At 58.8% G+C, this 22701-nt stretch overlaps 1 protein-coding gene and 1 long non-coding RNA gene across 2 annotated transcripts in view; one reads left to right on the top strand and one right to left on the bottom strand.

Annotated features, from left to right (window-relative positions):
- MYH9 (myosin heavy chain 9) overlaps positions 1–22701 on the bottom strand; it is a 93989-nt gene that overhangs the window by 30416 nt on the left and 40872 nt on the right. Inside the window, exons 4-13 of the mRNA XM_058741414.1 lie at positions 12634–12661; positions 11758–11851; positions 7706–7798; positions 7119–7182; positions 6414–6512; positions 5925–6068; positions 5039–5134; positions 3816–3934; positions 1548–1700; positions 451–624 (exon numbers count right to left, since the gene is read on the bottom strand). Coding sequence (XP_058597397.1) covers positions 451–624; positions 1548–1700; positions 3816–3934; positions 5039–5134; positions 5925–6068; positions 6414–6512; positions 7119–7182; positions 7706–7798; positions 11758–11851; positions 12634–12661 — 1064 coding nt within the window. The remainder of the gene's footprint in view (positions 1–450; positions 625–1547; positions 1701–3815; positions 3935–5038; positions 5135–5924; positions 6069–6413; positions 6513–7118; positions 7183–7705; positions 7799–11757; positions 11852–12633; positions 12662–22701) is intronic.
- Positions 6068–9530, top strand: LOC131518919 (uncharacterized). The gene is made up of 3 exons (XR_009265352.1): positions 6068–6948; positions 7038–8037; positions 8194–9530. It is a non-coding gene; the product is annotated as an uncharacterized LOC131518919 (long non-coding RNA).

Below are 22701 nucleotides of genomic sequence, written 5' to 3'. Positions count from 1 at the left end.
CACCCGCCAGCAGCCAACGCTCTGGGGCGGGAGCTCTGGTGCTGAGCTAGTCCTGAGGGGGGCAGACGGCGCTTCAGCACCTGTCCGAGGAACAGCACTCCACGCCCTGGGTCTGCACAACCCACGCTGCCACAGAAGCATCCGGGGATAGGATGTTACGACCCAAAACCAAGCCTGTTTCCTTAAGACGAAGGCTTGTCGCGCCCACCCCTTAGGTAAACACTGGGTGGTCTTCTGGGGCTGAAGCACCAGCCGCATCCCCACCTGGTCGGCAGCTGGGCGAGGCTCCCAGGCCGCAGGTCTGAGCCCGTGACCTTATTCTTGCAGGTGACACCGCCAGGGAGAGGAACCAGACACGCCCCCTCCCCGCCCCCACGGCCAACACGGCGTGTCCTCGTGAGGGGACGAGGGACCAGCCGGGTCTGAGGTCTGGGCAGGTCTGGCTCTTACTGGCTTCTCGATGAGGTCGATGCAGGGCTGCAGGTCGAGGCCGAAGTCGATGAAGTTCCACTCGATGCCCTCGCGCTGGTACTCCTCCTGCTCCAGGATGAACATCGTGTGGTTGAAGAGCTGCTGCAGCTTCTCGTTGGTGTAGTTGATGCACAGCTGCTCGAACGAGTTGAGCTGCAAGGAGGAGGCCACGTCAGAGGGCTGCCCGCCCGCCGCAGAGCCGCAGCGCCTCGGGAAGGAGGGGACGGGTGTTGAGCGCCTCAGCGCTGGCCCCGGGGAGCCCGGACGGGCGGGCGCCTTCCCTCATCAAACCCAGAGCGGGGGCTCCTGTGGACCTTTCTGGCAGCCTGGCAGAACCTCTCTCAGAACAACGTTTGAAAATGAATAAAACAGTTTGCGAAGGGAAGAAGTCCTGTTAAAATGCAATTACCCAAGTACCGTGACATACTAATGACATACATAACAAGCACAGGCTGTGGGCGTCCTAACTTGCAACATTTGGAAGTGGATGAACATAAATGATGTTACAACGTCCCCACAGCAACTGCTGTGATGTGCAAACATCTGATTTCCACCGGAGACAGACCCCAAGCGCTGCTCAGGCAACTGCGGTTTCGATATGTTGCTCAACTCACGATGAAAAAGAAATGCATCACTTCAGTGACACGTTAGTGAAAAATAAAGAGATAATTCCCCACCCCCGCCTCCCAAAGTTCACGGCCTCTCCGAGATGTGCCATGGACCCCAGGTTAAGAACGTCTGATCTACTGTAATTATCATTTTTTTCCTACCAGACTTCAGTCTTCATGGGCAGAGACGGTGTCTTGTCCCAATGCCCAATAAATAGTTGCCAGAAGAGTAGTAAAATCTCAGAAAGCACCTGCCCACGAACAGAAGGGCAGCTAAACGGTCCCGCTCTCTCTAGCCCTGCTGCTTGGGAGTGGGCATGCTTACTTAAACTTAAAATACGCCCCACTGATGTCTCCTGCCTCCATGTGAGGCAGGAGGTGGCCCGCTCAGACTCCCGTTGGGGCCACAGGAAAGAAGACGCCCAGCCAGGGAGAAGGTGGCCAAGGAGGCACGAGGGAGGAGCTCACATCAAAGATCTCGAAGCCAGCGATGTCCAGGATCCCGATGAAAGAGGCGCCCTGCCTCTTGGTCTTGTCCAGAGCCTTGTTGATCCGTAGCACCAGCCAGCGGAACATTCGCTCGTAGGTGGCCTTGGCCAAGGCCTCAATGGCAAAGTCAGCCTGGTGGGGGAAGGGAGGGGACACACCCCGGGGGACAGAGTGTCAGGTACAGGAGCCTTTAAACCTGGGTAACCCTTTGCTCCAGGAAACCCACCTGCAGGGATCTGCCCCAGAGAAACAGCCCTCAGGATGCAAAAAAAGCTTCACACACAAGTATGTTCGCTACAATGTTATTTATAATGACAAAAAGTTGAAACAGCCTAGTACCCAGCAATGAGGCACAGCATCAAGTACTTAGATATTTGCAAAAACCTTTCTAAAATAGATGGGGATTGGGGCGCCTGGGTGGCTCAGTCAGTTGAGCGCCCGACTTCAGCTCAAGTCATGATCTCACGGTTCGTGCGTTCGAGCCCCACCTGGGCTCTCTGCTGTCAGTGCAGAGCCTGCTTTGGATCCTCTGTCCCTTCCCTGCTTATGCTCTCTCCCGAAAATAAATAATAAAAAACATTAAAATAAAAAATAAAATAAAAAGTGGGGACATACTGAGGTATCTACAGAAAAAAATGATAAGACGTGTGAGGTTCCCTTCAAATAATGTGCGAGGCGGGGGGATGGGGGGAATAAGGTTAATGATGAGCCGAGACTGGCCGGGAGTCAGTGACTTGACGCTGCCTGAGCAATGGGCACACGGGGCTCAGTACCCTATTCTATTGTGCAAATGCTTGAACAGGGTGACAGCTAAGTTTTAGAAAGAAAAAAAGCCTTGCAGGAAATAAAGAGCTGCCCGATAACTGTCACTGGCTAGGACTGTGATCGTTTCTTCTTTCCTCTAGACTTTTCTGTATTTTCAGCATCTGCGGTATTCATGCAGTAGTTTCATCATGGAAAAATAAAGGTTCTTTAATTGTTACGGAAATGGGGGCACCTGCATGGCTCAGTCGCTTGAGCGTCTGACATCAGCTCAGGTCACGATCTCCCTGCTCGTGGGGTCTAGCCCCACATCAGGCCCTCTGCTGTCAGCACGGAGCCCGGAGCCTGCTTTGGATCCTCTGTCCCCCTCTGTCCGTGTCCCTTCCCTGCTTGTGAGTGTGCTCTCTCTCTCAAAATAAATAAACATTAAAAAAAAGAAGAGGGGTGCCTGGGTGGTTCAGTCGGTTGCGCGCCCAACTCCGGCTCAGGTCATGATCTCACAGCCTGTGAGTTCAAGCCCCGCGTCGGGCTCTGTGCTGACAGCTTGCAGTTCGCAGCCTGGAGCCTGCTCCGTGCTGAGTCTGTCTCTGTGTCCCTGCCTCTCCCTCGCGTGTGCGCACGTGCTCTCTCTCTCAAATATAAATAGACATTTAAAAAATGTTTTTTAATTATCAGGGAAATGAACAGTTAGTTAGTGACAACTGTGGTCTTTTCGGAACAATGTTCTTGGCTGTGGTGGGGTGGCTCTGTACCAGTGATGGTGCGAGCCACCAGAGTGGGGCTACAGCGGACGGCACCTTTAGGGAAGAGTGAACTTGAGCGCATTTTTGGGAGATGGCACCACCCACGCCGACAGAGGGGCCTGGCGGGCCGGGAGCTGGGCTCCCAGGGGAGGCTGCGGCTGAGGGACATCGCTGCCGTCTCTCACCACGCACGACAAGACAGCAGGCGGTGGAGAGCCAGCTTCTGGGCCCGGGCTTGGAGGGCGGCTGCCGCCGTCCTGCACCTGAGCGAGCTGTGCTAGAGACACAGCAGGTTCCCGTTTCACTCTCTACCAGGACGGGACTTGCCCCCGCACCCGCCGACCGAATGGTCTCGAGGTCGCCCTGGCGCAAAGAGGCTCAACTGGTAACGGTGGTCCTTCCTGAGCGAGGGGCCTCGGGTCACTGGGCCTCTGGCGGCACACGGACACCCGGAGGCCAGTTTTCTCGTGTTCTCACGGAGGGTAAACACCACCTTGCTCCCTGAGCTGCGGTGAGGGCTGAATGAGGCACCTGGCCAGGCGCCTGGCACAACAGTGGCCCAGAGCAGGCCCCAGAGAGGCCACCGCAATGACCCTGCTAAGGAAGCGCCCCCCCCTCCACTCCCCCCCCAAGCCCCCCCGCCCCAGCCAGGGGGCGTACCTCTTCCTCAGTCTGAGCTTCCTGGATGAACCACCCCCCCAAGGCCCCCCACCTCCTTCTCCCCCCCGGCCAGAGGGCGTACCTGTTCCTTAGTCTGTGCCTTCTGGACGTAGTCCCGTCCCACCTTGATGCGCGGGGTGAGGATTCCTCTGGTGAAATCTGTCACGTTGATCCCCAGGAGGTGGGACACTTTTTGGGCGGCTGGTATTTTCCGAAGAGTAAGGAAGGGAAGGGAGAGAAGTTTTTTTTTTTGTTTGTTTTTTTTTTTTTTTTTTTTTTTAATTTTTTTTTTTACACGTTTATTTATTTTTGAGACAGAGAGAGACAGAGCATGAACAGGGGAGGGTCAGAGAGAGAGGGAGACACAGAATCTGAAACAGGCTCCAGGCTCTGAGCCATCAGCCCAGAGCCCGACGCGGGGCTCGAACTCACAGACCGTGAGATCGTGACCTGAGCCGAAGTCGGACGCTTAACCGACTGAGCCACCCAGGCGCCCCAAGAGAGAAGTTTTAATTAACCCCAAGAGAACGGGTCCCTCTGCTGGAGCACAAGGTGGTGGCTGAACAATCGTCACCGGGACGACCAGCTCAGGGCCCCTCCGCAGCAGGGCACGGAGTCCTCGGCTCCCCTGTTAGACCCAGCAGCCATGGCGACCTGCACCCTCACCAGCCACGAGCGGCCGGGAGGCTCCCATCCTGCCTGGGGGCCCAGCACCGGTTCCTCCGCACAACCTCAGCCACACAGTGCAAGAGTGCATCCCACCCAGGGACAGGACTGCAAGGAGCCGGCCCTGATCCCACTAAGGGGCACAACAACACACATCCCACGGGAACGCCTTTTACGCCCAGACACCCACGTGTTCAGTCTTTTCAGAAGCCCCTCAGAAGGGCACATTAAGGCTGATCGCTTAAGTGGGGCCATTTGCAGGACTCAGGGGGACAGCGGTGGCCGAGGCGTTTCACGGTCCTGACGCGTTCACGGGTAAGGCGCGCACTGAGACAGAGAGGCCGCCGACATCGCTGTTTTAACTGGGACAACTGGTTTGGCCTCCACGACAAAAGAGGGAAGCCCTGGTCCATATGATCAAGGGGTTTTCTAACTCATTCTGATGCCGCCTCCCCGAAAAAGCACTAGGGTCACGTTCGCGTACAGTTTACAAAGAACCCGAAGTGATAGCCAGCCAGAGATACACAGGAGACGAGAAACGGAGGACGGTCTGGAATTTCTACCAGACTTCTTCTCCTGAGCAAATCCAAGCCCAGACACCAGGCCCCACATTCCAGGTGAGGCGCCCACGGGTGTTACCTGTGTTGTCAGGCATGGATGCCTGGTCGGTGTTACGCTCCTTCTTGAAGACGATGTTGCCGAGCTGAAGAACTCCCGAGATGACCCTCAGCAAGCCTTGGGGTGCAACCAAAGGCAGCTCAGAACCAGGCAGGGATTGGAATAAGCCCCTGGGTGGAGGCAGCCGCTCCCCTCCCTGGGGGGGCGTGGACAGGACAAGCCACATGGTGGGCACAGCCCCCCTGCAGGGCTCACGGTCAGGGCCTCGGGCAGACCTCGGCTTGGGCAGCCCTATGCTTAGATCCAAGCTCTGCTAAAACTCCTAAAACTTCTAACTCTGGGCCAAGGACGTGCCTCTGGCCCAAGGGCCCACTGTCTGTTTTTATAAGTAAAGTTTTATCGCACAACATTGTACCCACCGTTTGCATATTATCTGTAGCTGAGCCAAGGTGGCTCCGACCCTCACGTTAGAGAACAGGGTGTGTTCTCCCTGTCCCCCACTCTTTCGAAAACAAAGCCTGAAGGCCTCTTTGCCCTCTTTCTGGGGAAACAGGAAGACACAGGCATGCTCCACACTCCACCAACGCAAAGATCCTGGCCCCTTTCGGACGAAGCAGGAATATTCCCCTCTCAGCAAATGCAAGGACCGGAGCAGGTAAGCACCCGTCCTTTGTCCTCCTGTGCAGAAATGTCCGTGGTACCACTGGGAACAGACAACCCTGACACTCAGATACGAGGTACTGCTTCATGCCCACTCAAGGCCTCCTCCTAGCCTCCACAGGACTCCCTGAGAGCCAGAGCCAACAGGAAGCGCTCCCCGGGCCCGTCAGCTGTCCCGTGCCTCCTAGGGCGCGATGACCAGCCTCCTGCCTCCCCTCCCTCCCCCACAGGAGGGCCAGCCTTGTACCCATTTGTTCCTCTTCTGGGATGCCCATAATCCTCATGGCCTCCATGGTCTCCTGGAACATGTCCTTGTCCTGCTGCCCCGGGATGGTGACGTGCCCGTTGGACAGGAAGCGGTACTTGTTGTATGGCTCCAACAGGAGATCAGCTGTAAGGAGGGTCAGTGAGGGGCTGTAACCAGGGTTCAAGTCAGCACTGGGGCCTCAGAGGTTTGGGAGAATGGGAGGCACCCCTAAGCCCCGAGGTACCCCCCAGGACTACAGAGCAGCCAGGAATGCCCTCTCCCCGGCGTGAGACTGACATTCACGTAGCCCCCAAGAGCGTCAGGGCCCCGTGATTCACAGAGGCAGACTCGACCGCCCTGACTTTTCTCTGGCGTGCTCAAATCAGAAGGCCGAGGCCTCGGAAGGCTGGCATTTTCGTTTCCCAAGCAGAACATGTGGCCCGACCAGGGCCCGCAGCCCGCGCGCCAGGCTGCCGGCCCACTACTCACTCTTCAGGTGCTCTCCGGCCCCAGACAGGAGGTAGTAGAAGATGTGGAAGGTCCGTTCCTCCTTGGCTTGGCGGATAGCACGAGATTTCTCCAAAAGATCTTGGCAAACGCTAAGGAACTGCGCAAGCAAGCAGGACGGAAGGCCACTCCCACCCGCCCCGCCCCCATCAAGAGTGACTGAACTTTGCCAGGCAGAAAATGGCAAAATCGAACAAAAGCAAACCAAATCGGCTCCTTCCGGGGGCACAGCCTGTCCAAAAGCAGCTCTCGCACTTGGGAGCCCTGTCTGGGTAATGAGCCCCCTCTCACCAGGGGCTGGAGCACAGAATGTTCCCACCAGCAAGGCTACGATGCCTGTGCCAGGGAGAAATGAAGGAGCATCCACTCGAACCCTGCCCCTCTGGGAACCACACTGGAGGGTCTTCTGTCGTCCCATCCCTTTCGAAGCAGAACTCTGTCCTGCCAGTAAAGAAAAACCTGAGCTCGGGGTTGGGTGTTCCATGAGCTTCTCCGGGTACTCTTCCTGAAGCCACAGGTAAGGTGTCCTAACAGGCCCGTAAGGAGGAAGCTGCTGGAATCAGCAGGCAGCTTCCTCTCCATCAAAGTCTTGTCCCTCCCCTCTAGACGCGGGACTCCAGGCCCAGGACTCCTCTCCATCAAGGTCCCGTCCCTCCAGACAAGGTCTCGTTTCCAGACCAAGGATACAAGTCTCAATGTTGGCTCCCACGATGTAGCCATTGACATCAAAGTTAATGCGAATGAATTTGCCCTAAGGAGAGACAGATAAAGAGAATCAGAAGCCCGGTCCTCCAGTTTCTAGCTCCTGCGGTATAGCCCGAAGAGGGAAAATCAAGAGACCGTGCCCATGTCGGAGGCCAGGGGCCCGTGCAGTGCACTGCATGGGTACTCAGGACTCAGCGCTGTGCTGCTTAAAGCCTGGGCCAGGACAAGATCCAGAGATGCCCAAGTTCATCCGCTGAGGCGCAGGAGTGCTCCTCGGTCCTCCATCTGGCTGTTGGCTACAACAGGACAAGGAGTGGGACCGGCAGGTAACTCCCCACTGTCCCTCCTTTCCCCCCAGTTCTCTGCCACCTGGGCTGAAGCAGCCACGTGTGCAGGTCCCCACCAGCTGGAGCTCACCCCAGCCTACTCCCCGCCACAGGCCGGGAGGCAACCAGGTCCGAAGCTGCCTCACTTTCTGAGGTGAGAGCGGCAGCTGGAGGGCGACGTGTGCCAAAGCCGTGGGTGGGAGCCTGAGCCCCGCGAGCTGGGCATGGCCGGCCACTACTCACAAATCGGGAGGAGTTGTCGTTCTTCACAGTCTTGGCGTTCCCGAAGGCCTCCAGGATGGGGTTGGCCTGCAGCAGCTGTCGCTCCAACTCGCCCTGGAAAGGAACCCGGGGATGCGGTGAAGGCCAGGCAGTGGCTCGGGTCGTCGAACCTGCTCTGCCAGGCAGGGGGGCCGGTGGCAGAGCTGTGCCTACACGCCCAGCGTGCCAGGAACAGAGGGCGTTCCGGCCACGCCAGCCGCAGCCTGGCCCCTGTGTCACTCGGGAGCGACCTTCCCGCCGGGTGTTGAACTTACGTCGCCGGACTGACCGATCGGCACCCCCAGGAAGGGAAGGTGGGTGGCTCCCCCAGCTCGACTCTGGAGGACGCGTCAGGAAGCGGCACCATTTCTCCCCCTGCGCAGAGCCCCCCCCCCCCCCGCCCCCCGGAACAACGGCTTCCCTCTGCCCTCTCTGCCCGACACCCGACAACATTTTTTTCCTTTTCACAGGACAAGGCGAGAAGGAATCAGCTCCATAAAAGACACCAGCTCACTTCATCCGTGTCCTGATAGACACGGCACTTTCCCTGCTGTGGACCCTGTCCCGCCACCTACCCACCCCCACAGACGTGCTTCCAGAGTGTCCAGCGCGTGAGCCGGGGATCAGTGAGGCCCACCACGGGTTCCAAACTGTTTATCGACAACACCAATAAACTCTACTTGTGGTCCCAAGCCACACATGTGGCTGACACACCCTAAGCCTCCCTATCCCCGGATCCTCAGGATAGGCAAAACAGGGTGGCCCCGAGGTCATCCGGCAAAGCAGCCGCCAACTCGCGTCTTCTCCGACAGGTGTCAGTCACTGCCCTGTCCCCCAGCCCTGCGTGGGGCTCTACCCCGCCGGCCTAGATCACTTTTGGAAGCGGCCATCACCTTCCCAGCAGGCCAGGCGGTAACGGACTCGGGCTGCGGAAAATTCGGCCCTTAATACCTGGGATCGCTCTAGGGGGAAAGAACATCACACAGGGGCCAGGCCGGCTTTTGTATTTATTAGCAAGGCTGGACTCCGGCCAGGATTTTACGGGAACGGCTGCCTGTGAATGATGAAGAGGAAAACTGGAAGTAGCAGGAGCTCCCGGGAGAGTCGTGAGGTTCAGCCTTCCAGGCGCACCTGCTGCTGACGAGGCCCGTCTGCAGAGCACTGAGCCAGGGGCTGGAAGGGGCCGGGGCAGACTCTCCTGCTCCAGCAGCCCATCCTCGGCCAGGGATCCCGCCCCCCCGCCGCACCCCGGGACGCCAGGGAGTCTTCTGTTTTCACACCGCACGGATTAAGTGAAGGAGGTTCAGTGGAGCCACGCTGAGGAGCAGGGATCAAATCCACTGCACAGGCTGAACATGTGTGCTGGGCACCAGCCGTCACAGGACACCGGGCCCCTGCCCACAGGGCTCGCGCGAGCCTGCGAAGTCAGCGGAGGCAGACCACGGAGTCCAATTTGGAGGAGCGCCGCCCCCCCACCCACTAAGACGCTCCTCTCAGAGCACAGGCCGGGCCACTAGGCTGGCTGGGCCACTCCCGCTCCTGTTTCCGCAGACCGATGGGACCACGGTCCCCACCAGAGCCTGCCGCCTGCCCTGGCTTGGGAGCCTCGCTAAGGTCTCTGTCGTGGGACCACACGCTGCTGCCGTGGCAACATGGGACCACTCGGCCAACTAGGGGGCAGCCACTTCAGATTCCGGAGCCGAACTCCGTGCAGACAATGGTGGTGGCTAACCTATGGGTTTTTCCTTATTGACCCATACCCGGGCACGGAAGGGACCTTTATTTCTCAATAAAATCTGCACGTGACCATGACCTTATGAGGTTCTGTCGGTAACATATGCTCTAGGTCTAGAATTAACCCGTCCGGTTTCTGAAGGGCTTCACTGGCTGGTGTTTCTGCCAGTGGCCTCCAACTAGTATATAAACAACAGAGGGAGGAAGAGGAAGAACGGCTGAAGATCACGGCTCCCCCCCCCCCCCCCCCGCCCACACTGTGCCTCGCCAACCGGCAGCCCCGGCCGAAGCCCGGCCTTCCCGTGGGCTTCGTGAAGTCGGGGCGTTCCGGTGGGCAGCCTTGGGAGAAGCATCTGGGTCACTGCGAGGGAGAGCTGTCGCCCAGAGTGTGCCGTGACAGGCTCCGGAATACGAGAGCCATAAACCAAGTTCAAGTGTCTCGTGCCCCAGCTGTGTGTGGAAAATCACTGTACAGCTTTAGGCAAGGAAATCCACTAAACTGTCAGCGGCCTTTACAACTGAGGGCCTGAGCAGCAATCGGAAGCCAGAGGCAACCTATTCAATCTCTCCACTTGGGGACAGAGTGGCCTGTCACACACTGTGACTGGAGACATAGGATGTGACAAGTTTGCTCCCCCTCATCACCCCTCCCTCCAGCAGGCCGTCTCCTCCGAGTGGGGTGCCCAGGGCCTGCCGTCCCCCCTCTGCAGCTGGAGTTCCAGACACAAGCGCCACGTGTCTATGTTCTGACTCTGTAACTGCGGTCCTGTCCCCCATCCTCCAGGGCAGGGACTCCAAGGTCACCCTCCAGAGACCCAGGCACATACTAGACATTCAATAAATAGTTGGGAAATGGATTTTATGGCAAATTCAGAGACGGAAAACCACAGCTAGAGGATTCCTAGCCTCGCGGCTCTGTTTTTGAAATAGGCCTCCTAAAGAGAATGGAAAATGGGGGTTGGAGACAGGGAGCAAGAGAAACTTTATTAGTTTCTAAATATAACTCCTGACGCCCCACGGAAAAAGATTTAGAATGTCTTGAGCAGTTTGGCACATGAAAAGTTACTTTTGGTTCGATTCCAGAAGACTGTACCCATTAGGACATTCAGGACACACCCCGGGTCTGCATGCAACAGACACACACCGCTACTTACTTCCACACGCTGCTCACGGCTCCCCGTGAGCCCCCCGTGGGGCAAGGGGCAGCCACGGAGAGACGGCGCAGTCCCCCCTGATGGCTTGAGGGGACACCACGGGCACATGGAATTCACAAGGAAGCCTAAGAGTGTGTGCTTAAGAGAAAGGCGAGAGAGCACCACACGGGCATGCTTAGGACTGATCATCCCCAACCCTGGGACACTCCAGTGTGGGGCCTTCCGGGCACTGCTTCTGACTGGCACAGTGCTGGCAGGTGGCGGGGGGGGGAGAGGGGGGACAGCCATCTCCATCCGGTCCACAGACACCGAGCACGTGGGGCTCCGGGACAGCAGATTCCCATTCCACCGGACCTCGGTCGGGGTTCTGCACCGGGGCCTTACAGCTGCCGTGGGCACAGGGAGCTCTGGGCACGACCAGAGTTTCCGAGAATGGCTCCGGCGATGGGGCCCGTACCCGCTCTGCGGGGGCTGTCATTTCAGAGTGCACGAGAGGTCACCGCGTGTCACACCCAGCCCCTCCTCCCAAGACAGTCAGTGAGCCGAGCCTACGAGAACAGGTCTAGCCGCAGAAGGTGACAACGGTGTGGAGTGAAAAGCTGCTCAGGAGAAAAGACATAAATCAAGGGCACACGATGGGCAGAACACGCATTCCTGGTGCAGAACGTGCAGTAAACGTGCAAGCTCACCTAGCGAGGACACTGCTGGGTTCGACCATAATCCATCAAGAGGGAGGGGGAGAAAAAGGGAAGTGAGATGACTTTCTAGTTGCCCTTTCTCTCTTCACTGGGGGACCGTCCACCCAGAGGCATTTCAACAGCAGGGTGAAGAGGCGGGGGCTCAAAAGCTGGCCTGCCCGAGAGGCTCCAAGTCTCCGACAACTCGAGAACCGAGTTTGGGAATCTCTAATTAGCCGTAAACGCCGGGAGCGCTGCTTCGCCAAACCTGGGGGTCTCCGGTGTCCACAGCCACTCAGAAAGTTAGGAGGCCGGGGGAGAAGTGGGCTGGCTACCACTGGACCCGCTCCCCACACGGCCGAGCGGCCGCCTCCCGTGAAAGAGGGTCCGGCCTCTGCTTCGATCCCCCAAACGCTCCGAACTACGAATCGTGAGATGCTCTTCCTCAGGGAGGAAGGCCCGCGCTCACCTGGTCCTTCTTGCTCTTGTGTGAGGAGGCCACGTGAGCCAGGTACTGAATGACTTTCTTGGTGTTCTCCGTCTTGCCGGCTCCAGACTCACCCCTGCCAAGAGAGCCAAGAAAGTTCTCAGGGGGGACGTGGCCAAAACCTTGAAGCGGAACGCACCCGGGCCACCGCCTCCCGTTCCGCTAGGTGTCAGTGAGGGACCCAACCCCTTGCGGCAGGAGGGGGAACAGGCGAATAAATGCTGAGTTCTGGAATCCTCACTCCGGCCGCTTCCCATGGGCCTCGGGAGGCCCGACGGCAGACCGCCCGGACCCACTGCCCGGCCTGGTCACCTGGGAGGCTTGCTGTCACAAAGTCTCAGGATCGGCTCTGGGCAGCTGTTGTCTCACGGGCCAAAGGCACTCACACGTGTCCCTTCGAAACCACTTGAAGGAATGTTCTGTACCATCAACTCCCCCCACAGTGGGGTTTACTTATCTCCTCAGTAAGTGCCGGGGGCCAGGGCGAGCAGCCCCGGTGTCTGCTTCAAAGCAGGTAAAGAAAGCCACCGTTCAGAGCTAGAAGGAATGTGCTCTGGAGGCGCCCACCAGTTCCCAACTGTGCTCTGTGGAGAAGATTCCTGCTTCTCTCTGCTACGGACCTCCCCGCACGGTACAAGGAAGCAGAAGGAGAGTCCACGTCTGGCCCCGAAACCAAGCTTATCTGTGCCGCGGGACTGCCGAGCGGCTAACCTGGGGCCTGGAGGCCCATCCCTTGGGGAAAGGGCGGGGGCCCGACTGGGAGCGGACCTCAGCAGCCTGGGTCTCGGCAGGAGTCCGCACAGCGAGGACAACCCAGGGGGTGACACGAGGCCCCGCCACCCGGGCAGAAACACTTACGTGCACAGAATGGACTGGTCCTCTCGGTCTGAAACAAAGAAGACATCAGGTTAACTTCTGCCGGATACAAAAGCCTCCCTGTCAGGCTTCTGAAGAGCTGCCCCTTCCCCAGGAGCAGAAGGTCTCGGCCGCAGCCCTTGCGGAGGGCCCCGCACACCGGCCGGCATCCACCCGCCCGATGCCCCACTCGGACGGGTGCCAGTGTCGCTGGGCGTCTGCCCCTCCCCTCCCCCCACCACTCCGGGAGCTCAGCCTGCCCACCCTCACTGCCTGCCCCCGCCCCCCCCCCCCCAGGAAACCACCTCCAAGAAAGCCCATCTCCAGAGAGCTCCCCAGGAGTCTGCTGCACCAAGGGCGGAGGGGAGGCCTGCCCTGTTACGCTGACCCTTGGGGCGGGGGCCGTAGAAATAAGCCCCGGCAACATCAGTGAGGCGGCTGGGTGCGGGCCGGGCAGACCAGGCTAGGGCACAGGGCCGCCTCTGCCGCGGGGTGTGTGGGACCTCCGACCCGTGCGCGGGCTCCCGGAGCCCCGCCTCCTCCCGTGACGGGGAGACGAGCACCCGTGCACGGAGGCAGCAGTGCGGGGTCTGGCACGTGGGAGTGCTCAGCGAGCTGGTTCAAGGGCAGCTCGGAAGGAACGCAAACATGTCAGAATCACAGCTTCTGACCGGCGTCTGGGACAACCTGGGCCTCTAGGCCTGGCCGTCGGGAACTTTCTACGACCGTCCCCAGCTGTGACTCCCTTAGCAAGTAAGGATACACCAGCTCGCGCCCCTTGTGTGCGGGAGGAACAGTACCGACCACGCTTTGAAAGCGAAGTCTGACAGAAATGCTGGAAGGCGTCTGGGCTGACCTGGTTCAGGGCGGGGTGTCCAATCCTAAGCAATGGCTGAGAAGACAAACTCATGTTTTTCCCCTTTTCACCCCACCCTGCGTAATCCCCTCAACTCCCTGAGGTCAAATCCTCTGAATCCGGGACCAGGCTCCTTGCTGATATTTGAGCTGCCGTGAGGTCTGTAAATCCCAAGTCTCGGTTTCCTTATCCATAGAGTAACTATGCTACTAACTCCCTGACAGGATTAGCGTGGAAAACAGAAATAACACACGTAACGGATGGACGAGCTCCGCAAATGGCCGCTATCTACTTCCCCACGCGAAGCGGGAGTCCTTAATGAGGAGGAACAGAGGACTGCTAGTCAAGCCCCAGTAGAAGAGCACTGGCTGAGGAGTCTCAGAGGAGGACCGGCCACAATCAGAATTCGTGGTGCTGCACAGAAACCAGCGCTGGTGGTCTGGAAGGACACGCTCACTGGCTGCCACTGCCCGGCCAGGGCCCTGCAGGATGGGACAACGGGAGAGTGACTCATGGCTCACTGTGTTCACGGCCTCAGGAGACGGCTTTAGCTGTTCAACACCAACAGACACCGATCAGCTAGGTCACCTGCCTCCTGGCAAGGAGAGCCTCCAACGTGCCCAATCTCGGCGCGTATGCGTTTACACGCGTCTCCAGCCCTTGTCTGTGGGTCGCTCGGGAGGGAAAGAGGACATCCAGACAGAGAGAGGCAAGAATAAGCCTCCCACCCAACACAAACGGCAGCGCGCCCCCCCCCCCACAGCCCTCCCTCCGGCCCCCTAGCAAACATCAACAGTGTGGGGGTGCAAGGGAACTCAGCCAGGCACCTCCACCCACACACCCCACACCCTGCTCACCACTGGGCACCTTCTCAGAGCAGCCCCTGGTCTCAACTTTCCCACCAAACAAGGTCCTTCAAGACCGACCTCAAGACCACGCAGCAAGGGCCCAGGGAGCCTCTGCAGGGTCTCCGGAAGACAGAGGGGGGCAGGGAGGGAGCAGGGGCTAAGGGCTGGGGAGGACAGGGCAGTCCCCGGCACCCGCCCCCTGAGGACAGCGTGGCCACCAGCAAGGTCTGAGCAAACCCGGCTGTGATCCCAGGCCCTGGCGCCCCCACCCCCACCCCCTCACATCCCTGTGGGGCCAGCCCCCACCGCGGACACGTTCAGTCACTGCTCCACAAGTGGGCAAGAATGTACCTGCGCGGGCTGGCAAGTCGTAAGGCAGCAGCGGCCGACGCTACCATAAAAGGAAACATCCCCATCCCTTCCAGAAGGAACCGTTTTCCCAGGGCTGCCCAGGCCCCGTCCCTGGGATGGCTAGAATTCCTCTGATTGTGAAGCAGAGCCCACAAACACACACGTGTGCAGACACACAGCCGCGCAGAGCCGCGGACAGGCTGCGTGCGGGCCCATGCACTCGCGAGCACGTGCACACCCACGCCCGTGGACACACAGGTACGGACGCGGGTGCACGTGAACACGAACGCAGACGCGCACACGGGTGGCACGCACAGAGGCCTGAACACGCTTCAATTCCCGATTCCGGACCCAAACGCTAGGCGGCCTCCATGCACTTCACCGCCTCCAGGCCTTCCTCTCCCGACCCTTCACCCCCAATCCCTGAAGCACCACTGTCAACACGGCCTGCAAGGACACACTCCAATGCTCTCATTTTATAAAGAAGTCTGGATTCGCTTTGCCAGAATACTCTTTTGGGCAAATGCTTTTGCAAAGAAAAACTGATGGAGGCCTCTCTCGTCTCCTCAGCTCTGGTCTCTACCCCGTGGGGCCCCAAACCCACCTGCCTGCAGTGAAAGGACACCATGGCCCCGTAAGTCTGGAAAGGTCTTTTCAGTTCCTACAGTGGGTTTGGGTCTGTTATCTTGCGGCCTCACAGGAGGAGGCAGGGGACAAGGCGGGCACTGTCCCTGGTTTACGTGTGTTTCTTCTCATAGTGCTTCTGGATTCGTTCCTCAGCTCGGAAGCTCTTCTGGGTACGGGGATGGTTAGAATTCTCAGCAACCAGGAAGCTCTCTGCCTGACTCAGTTTACTCGGCCAGACCTCCCGTGCATTCCAGCGGGGTCCCTCCTTAACACCCACTCCGTAAGACCTTCCCCACAAGGTAACCTCGTGGCACACAGACACTCCAGAATTCAGGCTGCTGTGTTTTTGTGTGACTGTTTATTTATTTTTGAGAGAGAGAGAGAGAGAGACAGAGAGAGAGAGAGAGAGAGATTGAGAGACAGAGCACGAGCAAGGAAGGGGCAGAGAGGGAGGGAGGCACAGAATCCAAAGCAGGCTCCAGGCTCTGAGCAGTCAGCACAGAGCCCGACGCGGGGCTCGAACTCACAGACCGTGAGATCATGACCTGAACCGAAGTCTGACGCTTAACCAACTGAGCCACCCAGGCACCCTCAGGCCGCTCTGCTGTGATTGAAGTCCTTATTTGGGCCTATAGGGACTGAAGGCTTATTTGAAAACACCCTTCCTTCTGCCACACCAGGAGGAGGCAGGCAGACAGAAAGACGACAGGAACCCTATTGCCCAGAACCAGGCGAGAGCACCCATCAGAGGCAATCCAGTTCTGAGAAACAGGTTTCCTGCCGGGATGAAGGCATCAGCCTGACTGTGGCCGCTAACCTCTCCTGCCCAGCCCCTAACTTGGTGGGGGCTGGGTAGAGATGGGATTATAAAACCTCTCTCTAGTGGTTTTCAACTCTTTAAGAGCAACTTTCTCTCAGATAAACTCCTGAATTTCCAACTTGAAGAACAGGAGATAAACACCAGAGCTGCCTTGGTGGTAGAGACAGGGCTCCTTAGAGCACACTTAGACAACCACTACCTGTGTGTCTGGAGCACTGACAGAAGAGAGAGGACAGCGTTCTGATTTCCACTCTGTACTCTCCCTAGAGATGCCTGGCCCCTTGACCTCTCGGAATCGGAGGCCAGGGCCTCACCAGCAGGGCTGCTCTAAGGACTGAATGACATGGGTGCCTGAAGCACGTGGTACAGCACAGATGCCTGGAAACGTTGTCCTTAATAACCCCAGGCCCTTTGCACCTCCCCTGTGCACCCTCCACAGAACAACCACAAAAAAGGTTTTAAGTTACATGTTCACTGATGAGGCCATTCCCTTTCCTGATTTTATTTGAAACCCAAAATGCCCTGAGGCCTTTCAGAGCTGATACAGGCCTCCAGCCCGGGACAGGTGTTTCCAGCCGGCTCAGGAGGCCCAGCTCAGGTGGGAGGAGGGGAAACCTGACCGCAGGTATTTCACCCCAGGTACAGACTTCTGCTAGGGGCTTTATCGCTCACTTCCTCACTGAGAGGAGCTGCGATTCTTGTCCATAAAAGGCCACAAGGCTCGCAGAGTGGTGACATCAGCCCCGACAGGAAGTACACAAGGAAGAGAACGGGCCTGCTTCACCAACAGCCGCTGCCGGGACTGACTCATCAAACGCTCACTGAGCTAAGGGCTCCCGAGGGCCGGTTGCTCTCGGGGGGCACACCTGAGGAACGCCCTGCCCTCGGGACCCGTCTTCAGATCAACCAGGCTTCTTGAGCAGTGGAGATGGACCAAGAAAAAGGAAAACGAAGGGCAGTCCCAGGTCGGGTGCACACCAGTGTGGGGCGACCCGTGACAAGCAGGCCTAAACTTTCCCCCACCGAGGCATGTGCCTGTCACGAAAACGGCAGACAGACCCCAGGGTGGCTCACGGTGTGAACCCTGCAGAGTGTCGCCCGGGAACAAAGCGCAAAGGCCTGCACTCCGGAGCCGGTTCTCTCAAGAGCCCCGTGGAGTGTCGGGCTCTTGTGGGCCACAGGGCAAAGCTTTCGCCAAGTATGAAACGTGGAGACACCTGTGGGTTCAGGCTCAGAACTTGGGGGCTGGGAAGGCCCCGGGGAACATCTGGCTCAAACAAATCCGTTCAGAGGGCAGGACACCGAGTCCCGGAAACTCTCCTACGTTGTCAAAGGCACGCAAGCTGGGCCACGAAGCCGGGCCTCCGGGAGTCTGGTTCTTCCCTGTGGACGCTTCCTAACAGGGCAGGCCGCTCGGCCACCAGCAACGCTGCAGAGCAGGAGCCGTCTGCTTTCTCAGGAAGGGTTCCGGGGGCCTTACAGACCCACCTGGTACTTTCTCCAAAGCCAGACCCATTCACCCGGGTTGCAGGTGCTTGGGAGGCAAGGAGAGAGGTGAGAGAGGCAGAATGATGCTCCACGTCGACACGGGCGGCAGGCCGATGCTAAGCCTCAGGCCCCGTGTGTCGTGGAGCCTCTGACAGACCGCCCGCCTCGCCGTCCGCAGCCAGGGACTCCCAAGCACGCAGCATGGTAGGTGCCAACGGTCTCGCCAAGGCACGCGGGTAGGTCCAGACCAGGAAGATGCCAGTCAGCAGCAACCTCGGCCAGAAAGCAGCTGGCTGCGGCCCAGTGTCTCCACCCACACACTCCCCCAGGCGCGGCTGTGTCCGAACCCCCGCCAAGTAGGCCCAGGTCTGTCGTTGCGGGAGGCCGAGAACGGGCGCCTCCCCCATCAGGCACCTTCGATAATTAGAAAGAAGCCCCAGGGACCGCACTTAACGTTCACCATGGTAGAGGGCAGGCCAGGCCCCAAACAAGTCCTCTTTCAGCCGAAAGGCACCTAGCTGCTCACACCGGTGACTCCCGGGGCGCGGGCAGACCTTCCAGAAGCCACCGCTGGTCGCTGGGACACCTCGTCCCTGGGCGGGGCTGGGAGTGTGGGGCGGCTGCTGAGACAGCCCTGGCAGGTCTGTCAGGGTGGAGGGAAATTCGAACGTCACACGTGAGTGCCGACATCTCACAGCAAATGCCACCTGGACGCTCAGAGAGACCATGTCCCAAACGCTGGAAGGCCAGCCTGCCTTGCTCTTAAACAACGTTCCCCTCAGGGCAAAGGAGACACAGGCAGGGGGGCTGGGCTAGGCCCACTAGAGCCCCAGGTCACAGCTCCACTGTCCAGGAGGGACGAAGGGAAGCATGGGAGGGAAGGACAGTGGGGCACCAGGAATGAGAGGGACTTGGCCAGACAAAGCTCAGGACCCACTTGGCCCCACATCAGAGCACAAACAGGCCTGGCTTTTAGAAATGCCCCCGTGATGAGTGTCGTCAGGTTTGGCGGAGGACAGCAGGAACACGGGTGCCGGGAGGCAAGCGGTTATTAACACGTGGAGCTGCGTCCCGAAGAAGCCAGTGGCCCCGGTCGCCTTGAGAAGGGGCCATCAAACGAAATGAAAGGCATGTTGGTAACTGTTAGGCCAGAATTTGCTCCTGGGGCATGGCCTCTGTCCTTGGCTTTCAGCTTAGCGTGTCTGTGGACCAGCAAAGGGTGGGGACCGGATCTTCATCGAGTCCCCAAGTCTGGCTGGAATGACGGCCTCAGCCCCGGCCAGAGCTGCCTGTTGGCCAAAAGAACATCAAGGGTCCTCAGAGTTCGTGGCAAAGGTGGCCACCGGGCCAACAGCCTTGGTCAAGACCAAAGGAGTTTGACAGAAGCCAGTTAGAGAATCCTGACTTTCACGCCGGCACACTTTCAGCTCTCTTACTCTTTAGTTTTAGAGATTTCGTCTTGTTCTCATCGGACAGCTTCATTCCTGAAATCAGGCAGGGGAAGGAAAGCAACCCATTCCTCTGAACACACGGACGATCAGTCCTGACCTATTGGAACACAACTCTGCTGGAGTCTGGGCCAGAACTGGACAGAACAGGAAATACGGCCGGTAAGCGGCATTCACAGGCCGAGAGGAGGGGCGTGTCCAGAGAGGCTAAAAGCACAAAGCTCCTGGGCCATTACAGACTTTGCAGGTGCCTTCTGGTTGTTTGTCCGTGGGCTGGAGAGGGGTAGTGATGGATACACTGAGCCACGCTTTGGACCACCCTCAAAATTTCAGGTTCCCGGAGGGCACCTCCTTCTCGCCTCCCACTGCAGATGGCCCAGAGCAAACCCCAGCAGACCCACTGGGTTGGATTCAAAGCCAAACAAAAAAGTAAGCCTAAATAAAGCCGAATCCTTGAAAAGGATCCACGAACCGCAGATTCCTCTTCTAGAAAGAACATTTTACAGAAATGGGACGGATAGGCACGACCACATTATAATTAAGCAGCCTCACTCTGAGGACCGGGCTCTCCTACTGGGGGACCCGACCAAGCAGCCTCCTGCGAGGGGCTGTAGGACAGCACCTCACCCCCACCCCGTCCAGGCTCGGGTGGACCCAGGGTCGCTTGTCACAGCACGCCCCACCCCTGGGGTCCCCACCTTATGTCAACAGAGGATCCCTTTCAGCGCTGCTCAAAAGAGCCACCTCTGAGTGCACGTTTTCCTGAAGCCCCGCCGAAGCCATGTCGACCCGCGGGCCTCCGGCTGCCCGCTGGGGGCCGCGGACAAGACGGGCCAAGTCGGAGACCGCATCTGCCCGCGCATGCCTGTGTGCTCTGCGGCCGCTGCTGGGAAGGTGGCTTTGACGAGTCACTTCCTATGCACACTGCTACCAGAGCCTGAACTCTCCCGAGTTGCTCTCGGAGAAGATTAAGAAGCCTGCCCTGGAGCGAGCATTTGGCGATCACCCCCGCTAAGCGAGAGTGGGGGCGTGGAGGGAAAGAACGCAGGACGTGGAGGGCAGAGACGGTGAAGTCAAAAACTGATTGCAGGCCAGGCCCCTTGTCTCATCCCCGCAAAACCCCCCGCCACGTACGTTTCCGTTGAGCCAAGAGGCAGACAAGAGGAGGAAGGCTCAGCGACAGCGGTCCCCCATCAGTCAGGAACCCAAATCGAGGGCAACCCCAGCCACTCTTCTCCACACCACACCTCTGGCTCACAAGACAAGTTCCTCCTAAAGCTGAGGCTGCTGGCGTGGGTGACCTATGCCGCGTCTTGTGTCAAAGCTGCTCCCACCAGCCCCGCAGCCCTAAGGCGAAGTGAGGCTCCCTGCTCTGTGCTAGGCTCTCTCCCTCCTCCTCAAGTTCATTCACCTGCCTCTCGGGACCTCTTCCAGGTGGGCCCAAGTCTGGTGCACAGAGACCACCTGCGGGCAGGGGGCATGCCCCGTGGGGAAGGCAACCACACGTGGGCACTCGGGGCCTGGCCCCAGACCTCCCTGCGGCTGGCGGGGGCCTCTGCGTGCACGGTAGTGCTTCTCTGGCAGGGCCCGAGCCCCCTGGCCGGCACGTTCCTGCTTAAGTGGAGTCATCCCATCTGTGGTTTCCTCGGCCGCCTGTCCTGGTGCGTGTGTTCACGGTCATGTTTCCCCGTCCCCGGGAAGCACTTCCCCAGCGCCTCCCCCCGCTTGGCGCTTTTTTCCCTCAGAAAGGCCTCAGAAAGCAGAGAGTTCAACAGCAGCAGTTGGCAGAGAGAGTGTGGAGAAGGAACGAGGGCCTCCAGCCAGCCAGACACACAGAAGTCCTCCAAATGCCAGCCAGAGAGCGAGGGGCAATGGTGCCCCTGGGGGACAGGCACCGGGACGGGGGGACAGAATCAGGAGGCCCTGGTCTCTGGCGCTGACTGGACAAGTCAGTTAGCATTCATCTCTGGGCCTGTCCCTTCACCGGTGAATTACAGGGATCACACTCACATACGAAGACAGCGCTAGAATTCCACCCCTGGGTCAGCCCGGAGGTCAGTCTGCCGCCGAGGGCGCCCGGACACCCGCTGGACACTCTGAGCAGCTGCTGGGGGACCAGCCGCTTCTCTGGGCAGCTTCTGCTGAGACGCAGAGGTGGGATTAGCCCAGAGCAAAGGGTTAAATAGTTCTCAGATTAGTTTAGGCCTGGAATGAAAGCAGACCCCGCTGCCACTCCCCCAGACACGCTGGGAGCTCATTAAAATACCATGAAGTCGGGGCGCCTGGGTGGCGCAGTCGGTTAAGCGTCCGACTTCAGCCAGGTCACGACCTCGCGGTCCGTGAGTTCGAGCCCCGCGTCAGGCTCTGGGCTGATGGCTCGGAGCCTGGAGCCTGTTTCCGATTCTGTGTCTCCCTCTCTCTCTGCCCCTCCCCCATTCATGCTCTGTCTCTCTCTGTCCCAAAAATAAATTAAAAACGTTGAAAAAAAAAATTAAAAAAAAAAATACCATGAAGTCACCGAAAGCGAACGGGACCTGGCATTCTACCTAATCGGCACAGGAGAGGTTTTCTGCTTTCGCTGGGGAGAGAGCTGCGCTCAAGTCAGATTCTTTCACTGGTCGGTTCTCCCCTAAGAACACGCACACAGCCTGACCCCCAGAGGGAGAGCCCGGAACGCCAGGTCCCGCCGGGAGCCCGGGGTGCCATTTCCCAACCCCATGGCGCCTTCAACAGGCCGCGTGCCGCTCCTGCCCCGGGACGTGCCCTCATGCCCCACAGCGCTATCCCCTGCCCAGCAAGGGGCTCACGCTCTCCTCCAGCGGCCCTTTACGGAACGCCGAGGACCAAGGACCGGCTCAATCCCTGAGGCAGGAAGAACCCATTCATGGCCACGGCAACATATTAACCAAGCAGAAAAGAAGCCAGGGTTGGGAGGGTGAACCGACCGAGTCACCGCAACTTTAATTAAACCCAACGTCGAGGCTTAAAACAAACAGAACTGCCGGGCACGTCTGGGCTACAGTGTAACCACTTGTTGACGCACACCTGCCAGCCTTTCCGCAGGAGCCGGCCTCCCCGGTCCCTCCCCGACCACCCCAGGCCTGGGTGGCCACACCTTCCCCTGAACTCCCAGGACACCTGCTGCAGCCGCGCAATCGACACGGTGGCAGCTTGTCTTCTTCTACAGCCACGGCCCCAGATGTCTGCGTACAAACACGTCCCATCCCTCCGCCTGGACTGCCAGGGTCTCCAGTGCCAGAGTAATGCACTAAACCTCTTGGTATTCCGGCACTTTCCACCTCCTCTCTCCACAGACTAATCCAGGGTGCCAAAGGCTGCCATGCCCCATCCTGTGCCCACGGCAGACAGCACTAATCTATCCCAGCAGCATCCCTTGGCATTGAGTCTTGGATCCTTGGCAAGGCGGAGGCACTACTGATCCATGGAAGCCGACACTCCATAAAACCACTCTGCAGTGCTCAGTCCGGTGGTTCCCAAGTGCAGGCAGTTTTGCCCCCCAGGGAACATCTAGTAGCAAAGTCTGGGGACGTTTCTGGTTGTCACAATGGAGAGGGAGGGTGCCGCTGGCATTTAGTACAAAGGGGCCAGGTTGCTGCTAGACATCTACAATGC

This window comes from Neofelis nebulosa, chromosome 8 (genome assembly GCF_028018385.1).
Source record: "Neofelis nebulosa isolate mNeoNeb1 chromosome 8, mNeoNeb1.pri, whole genome shotgun sequence".
NCBI classification, from domain to species: domain Eukaryota; kingdom Metazoa; phylum Chordata; class Mammalia; order Carnivora; family Felidae; genus Neofelis; species Neofelis nebulosa.
This window is presented reverse-complemented; position numbering and strand designations above follow the sequence as displayed.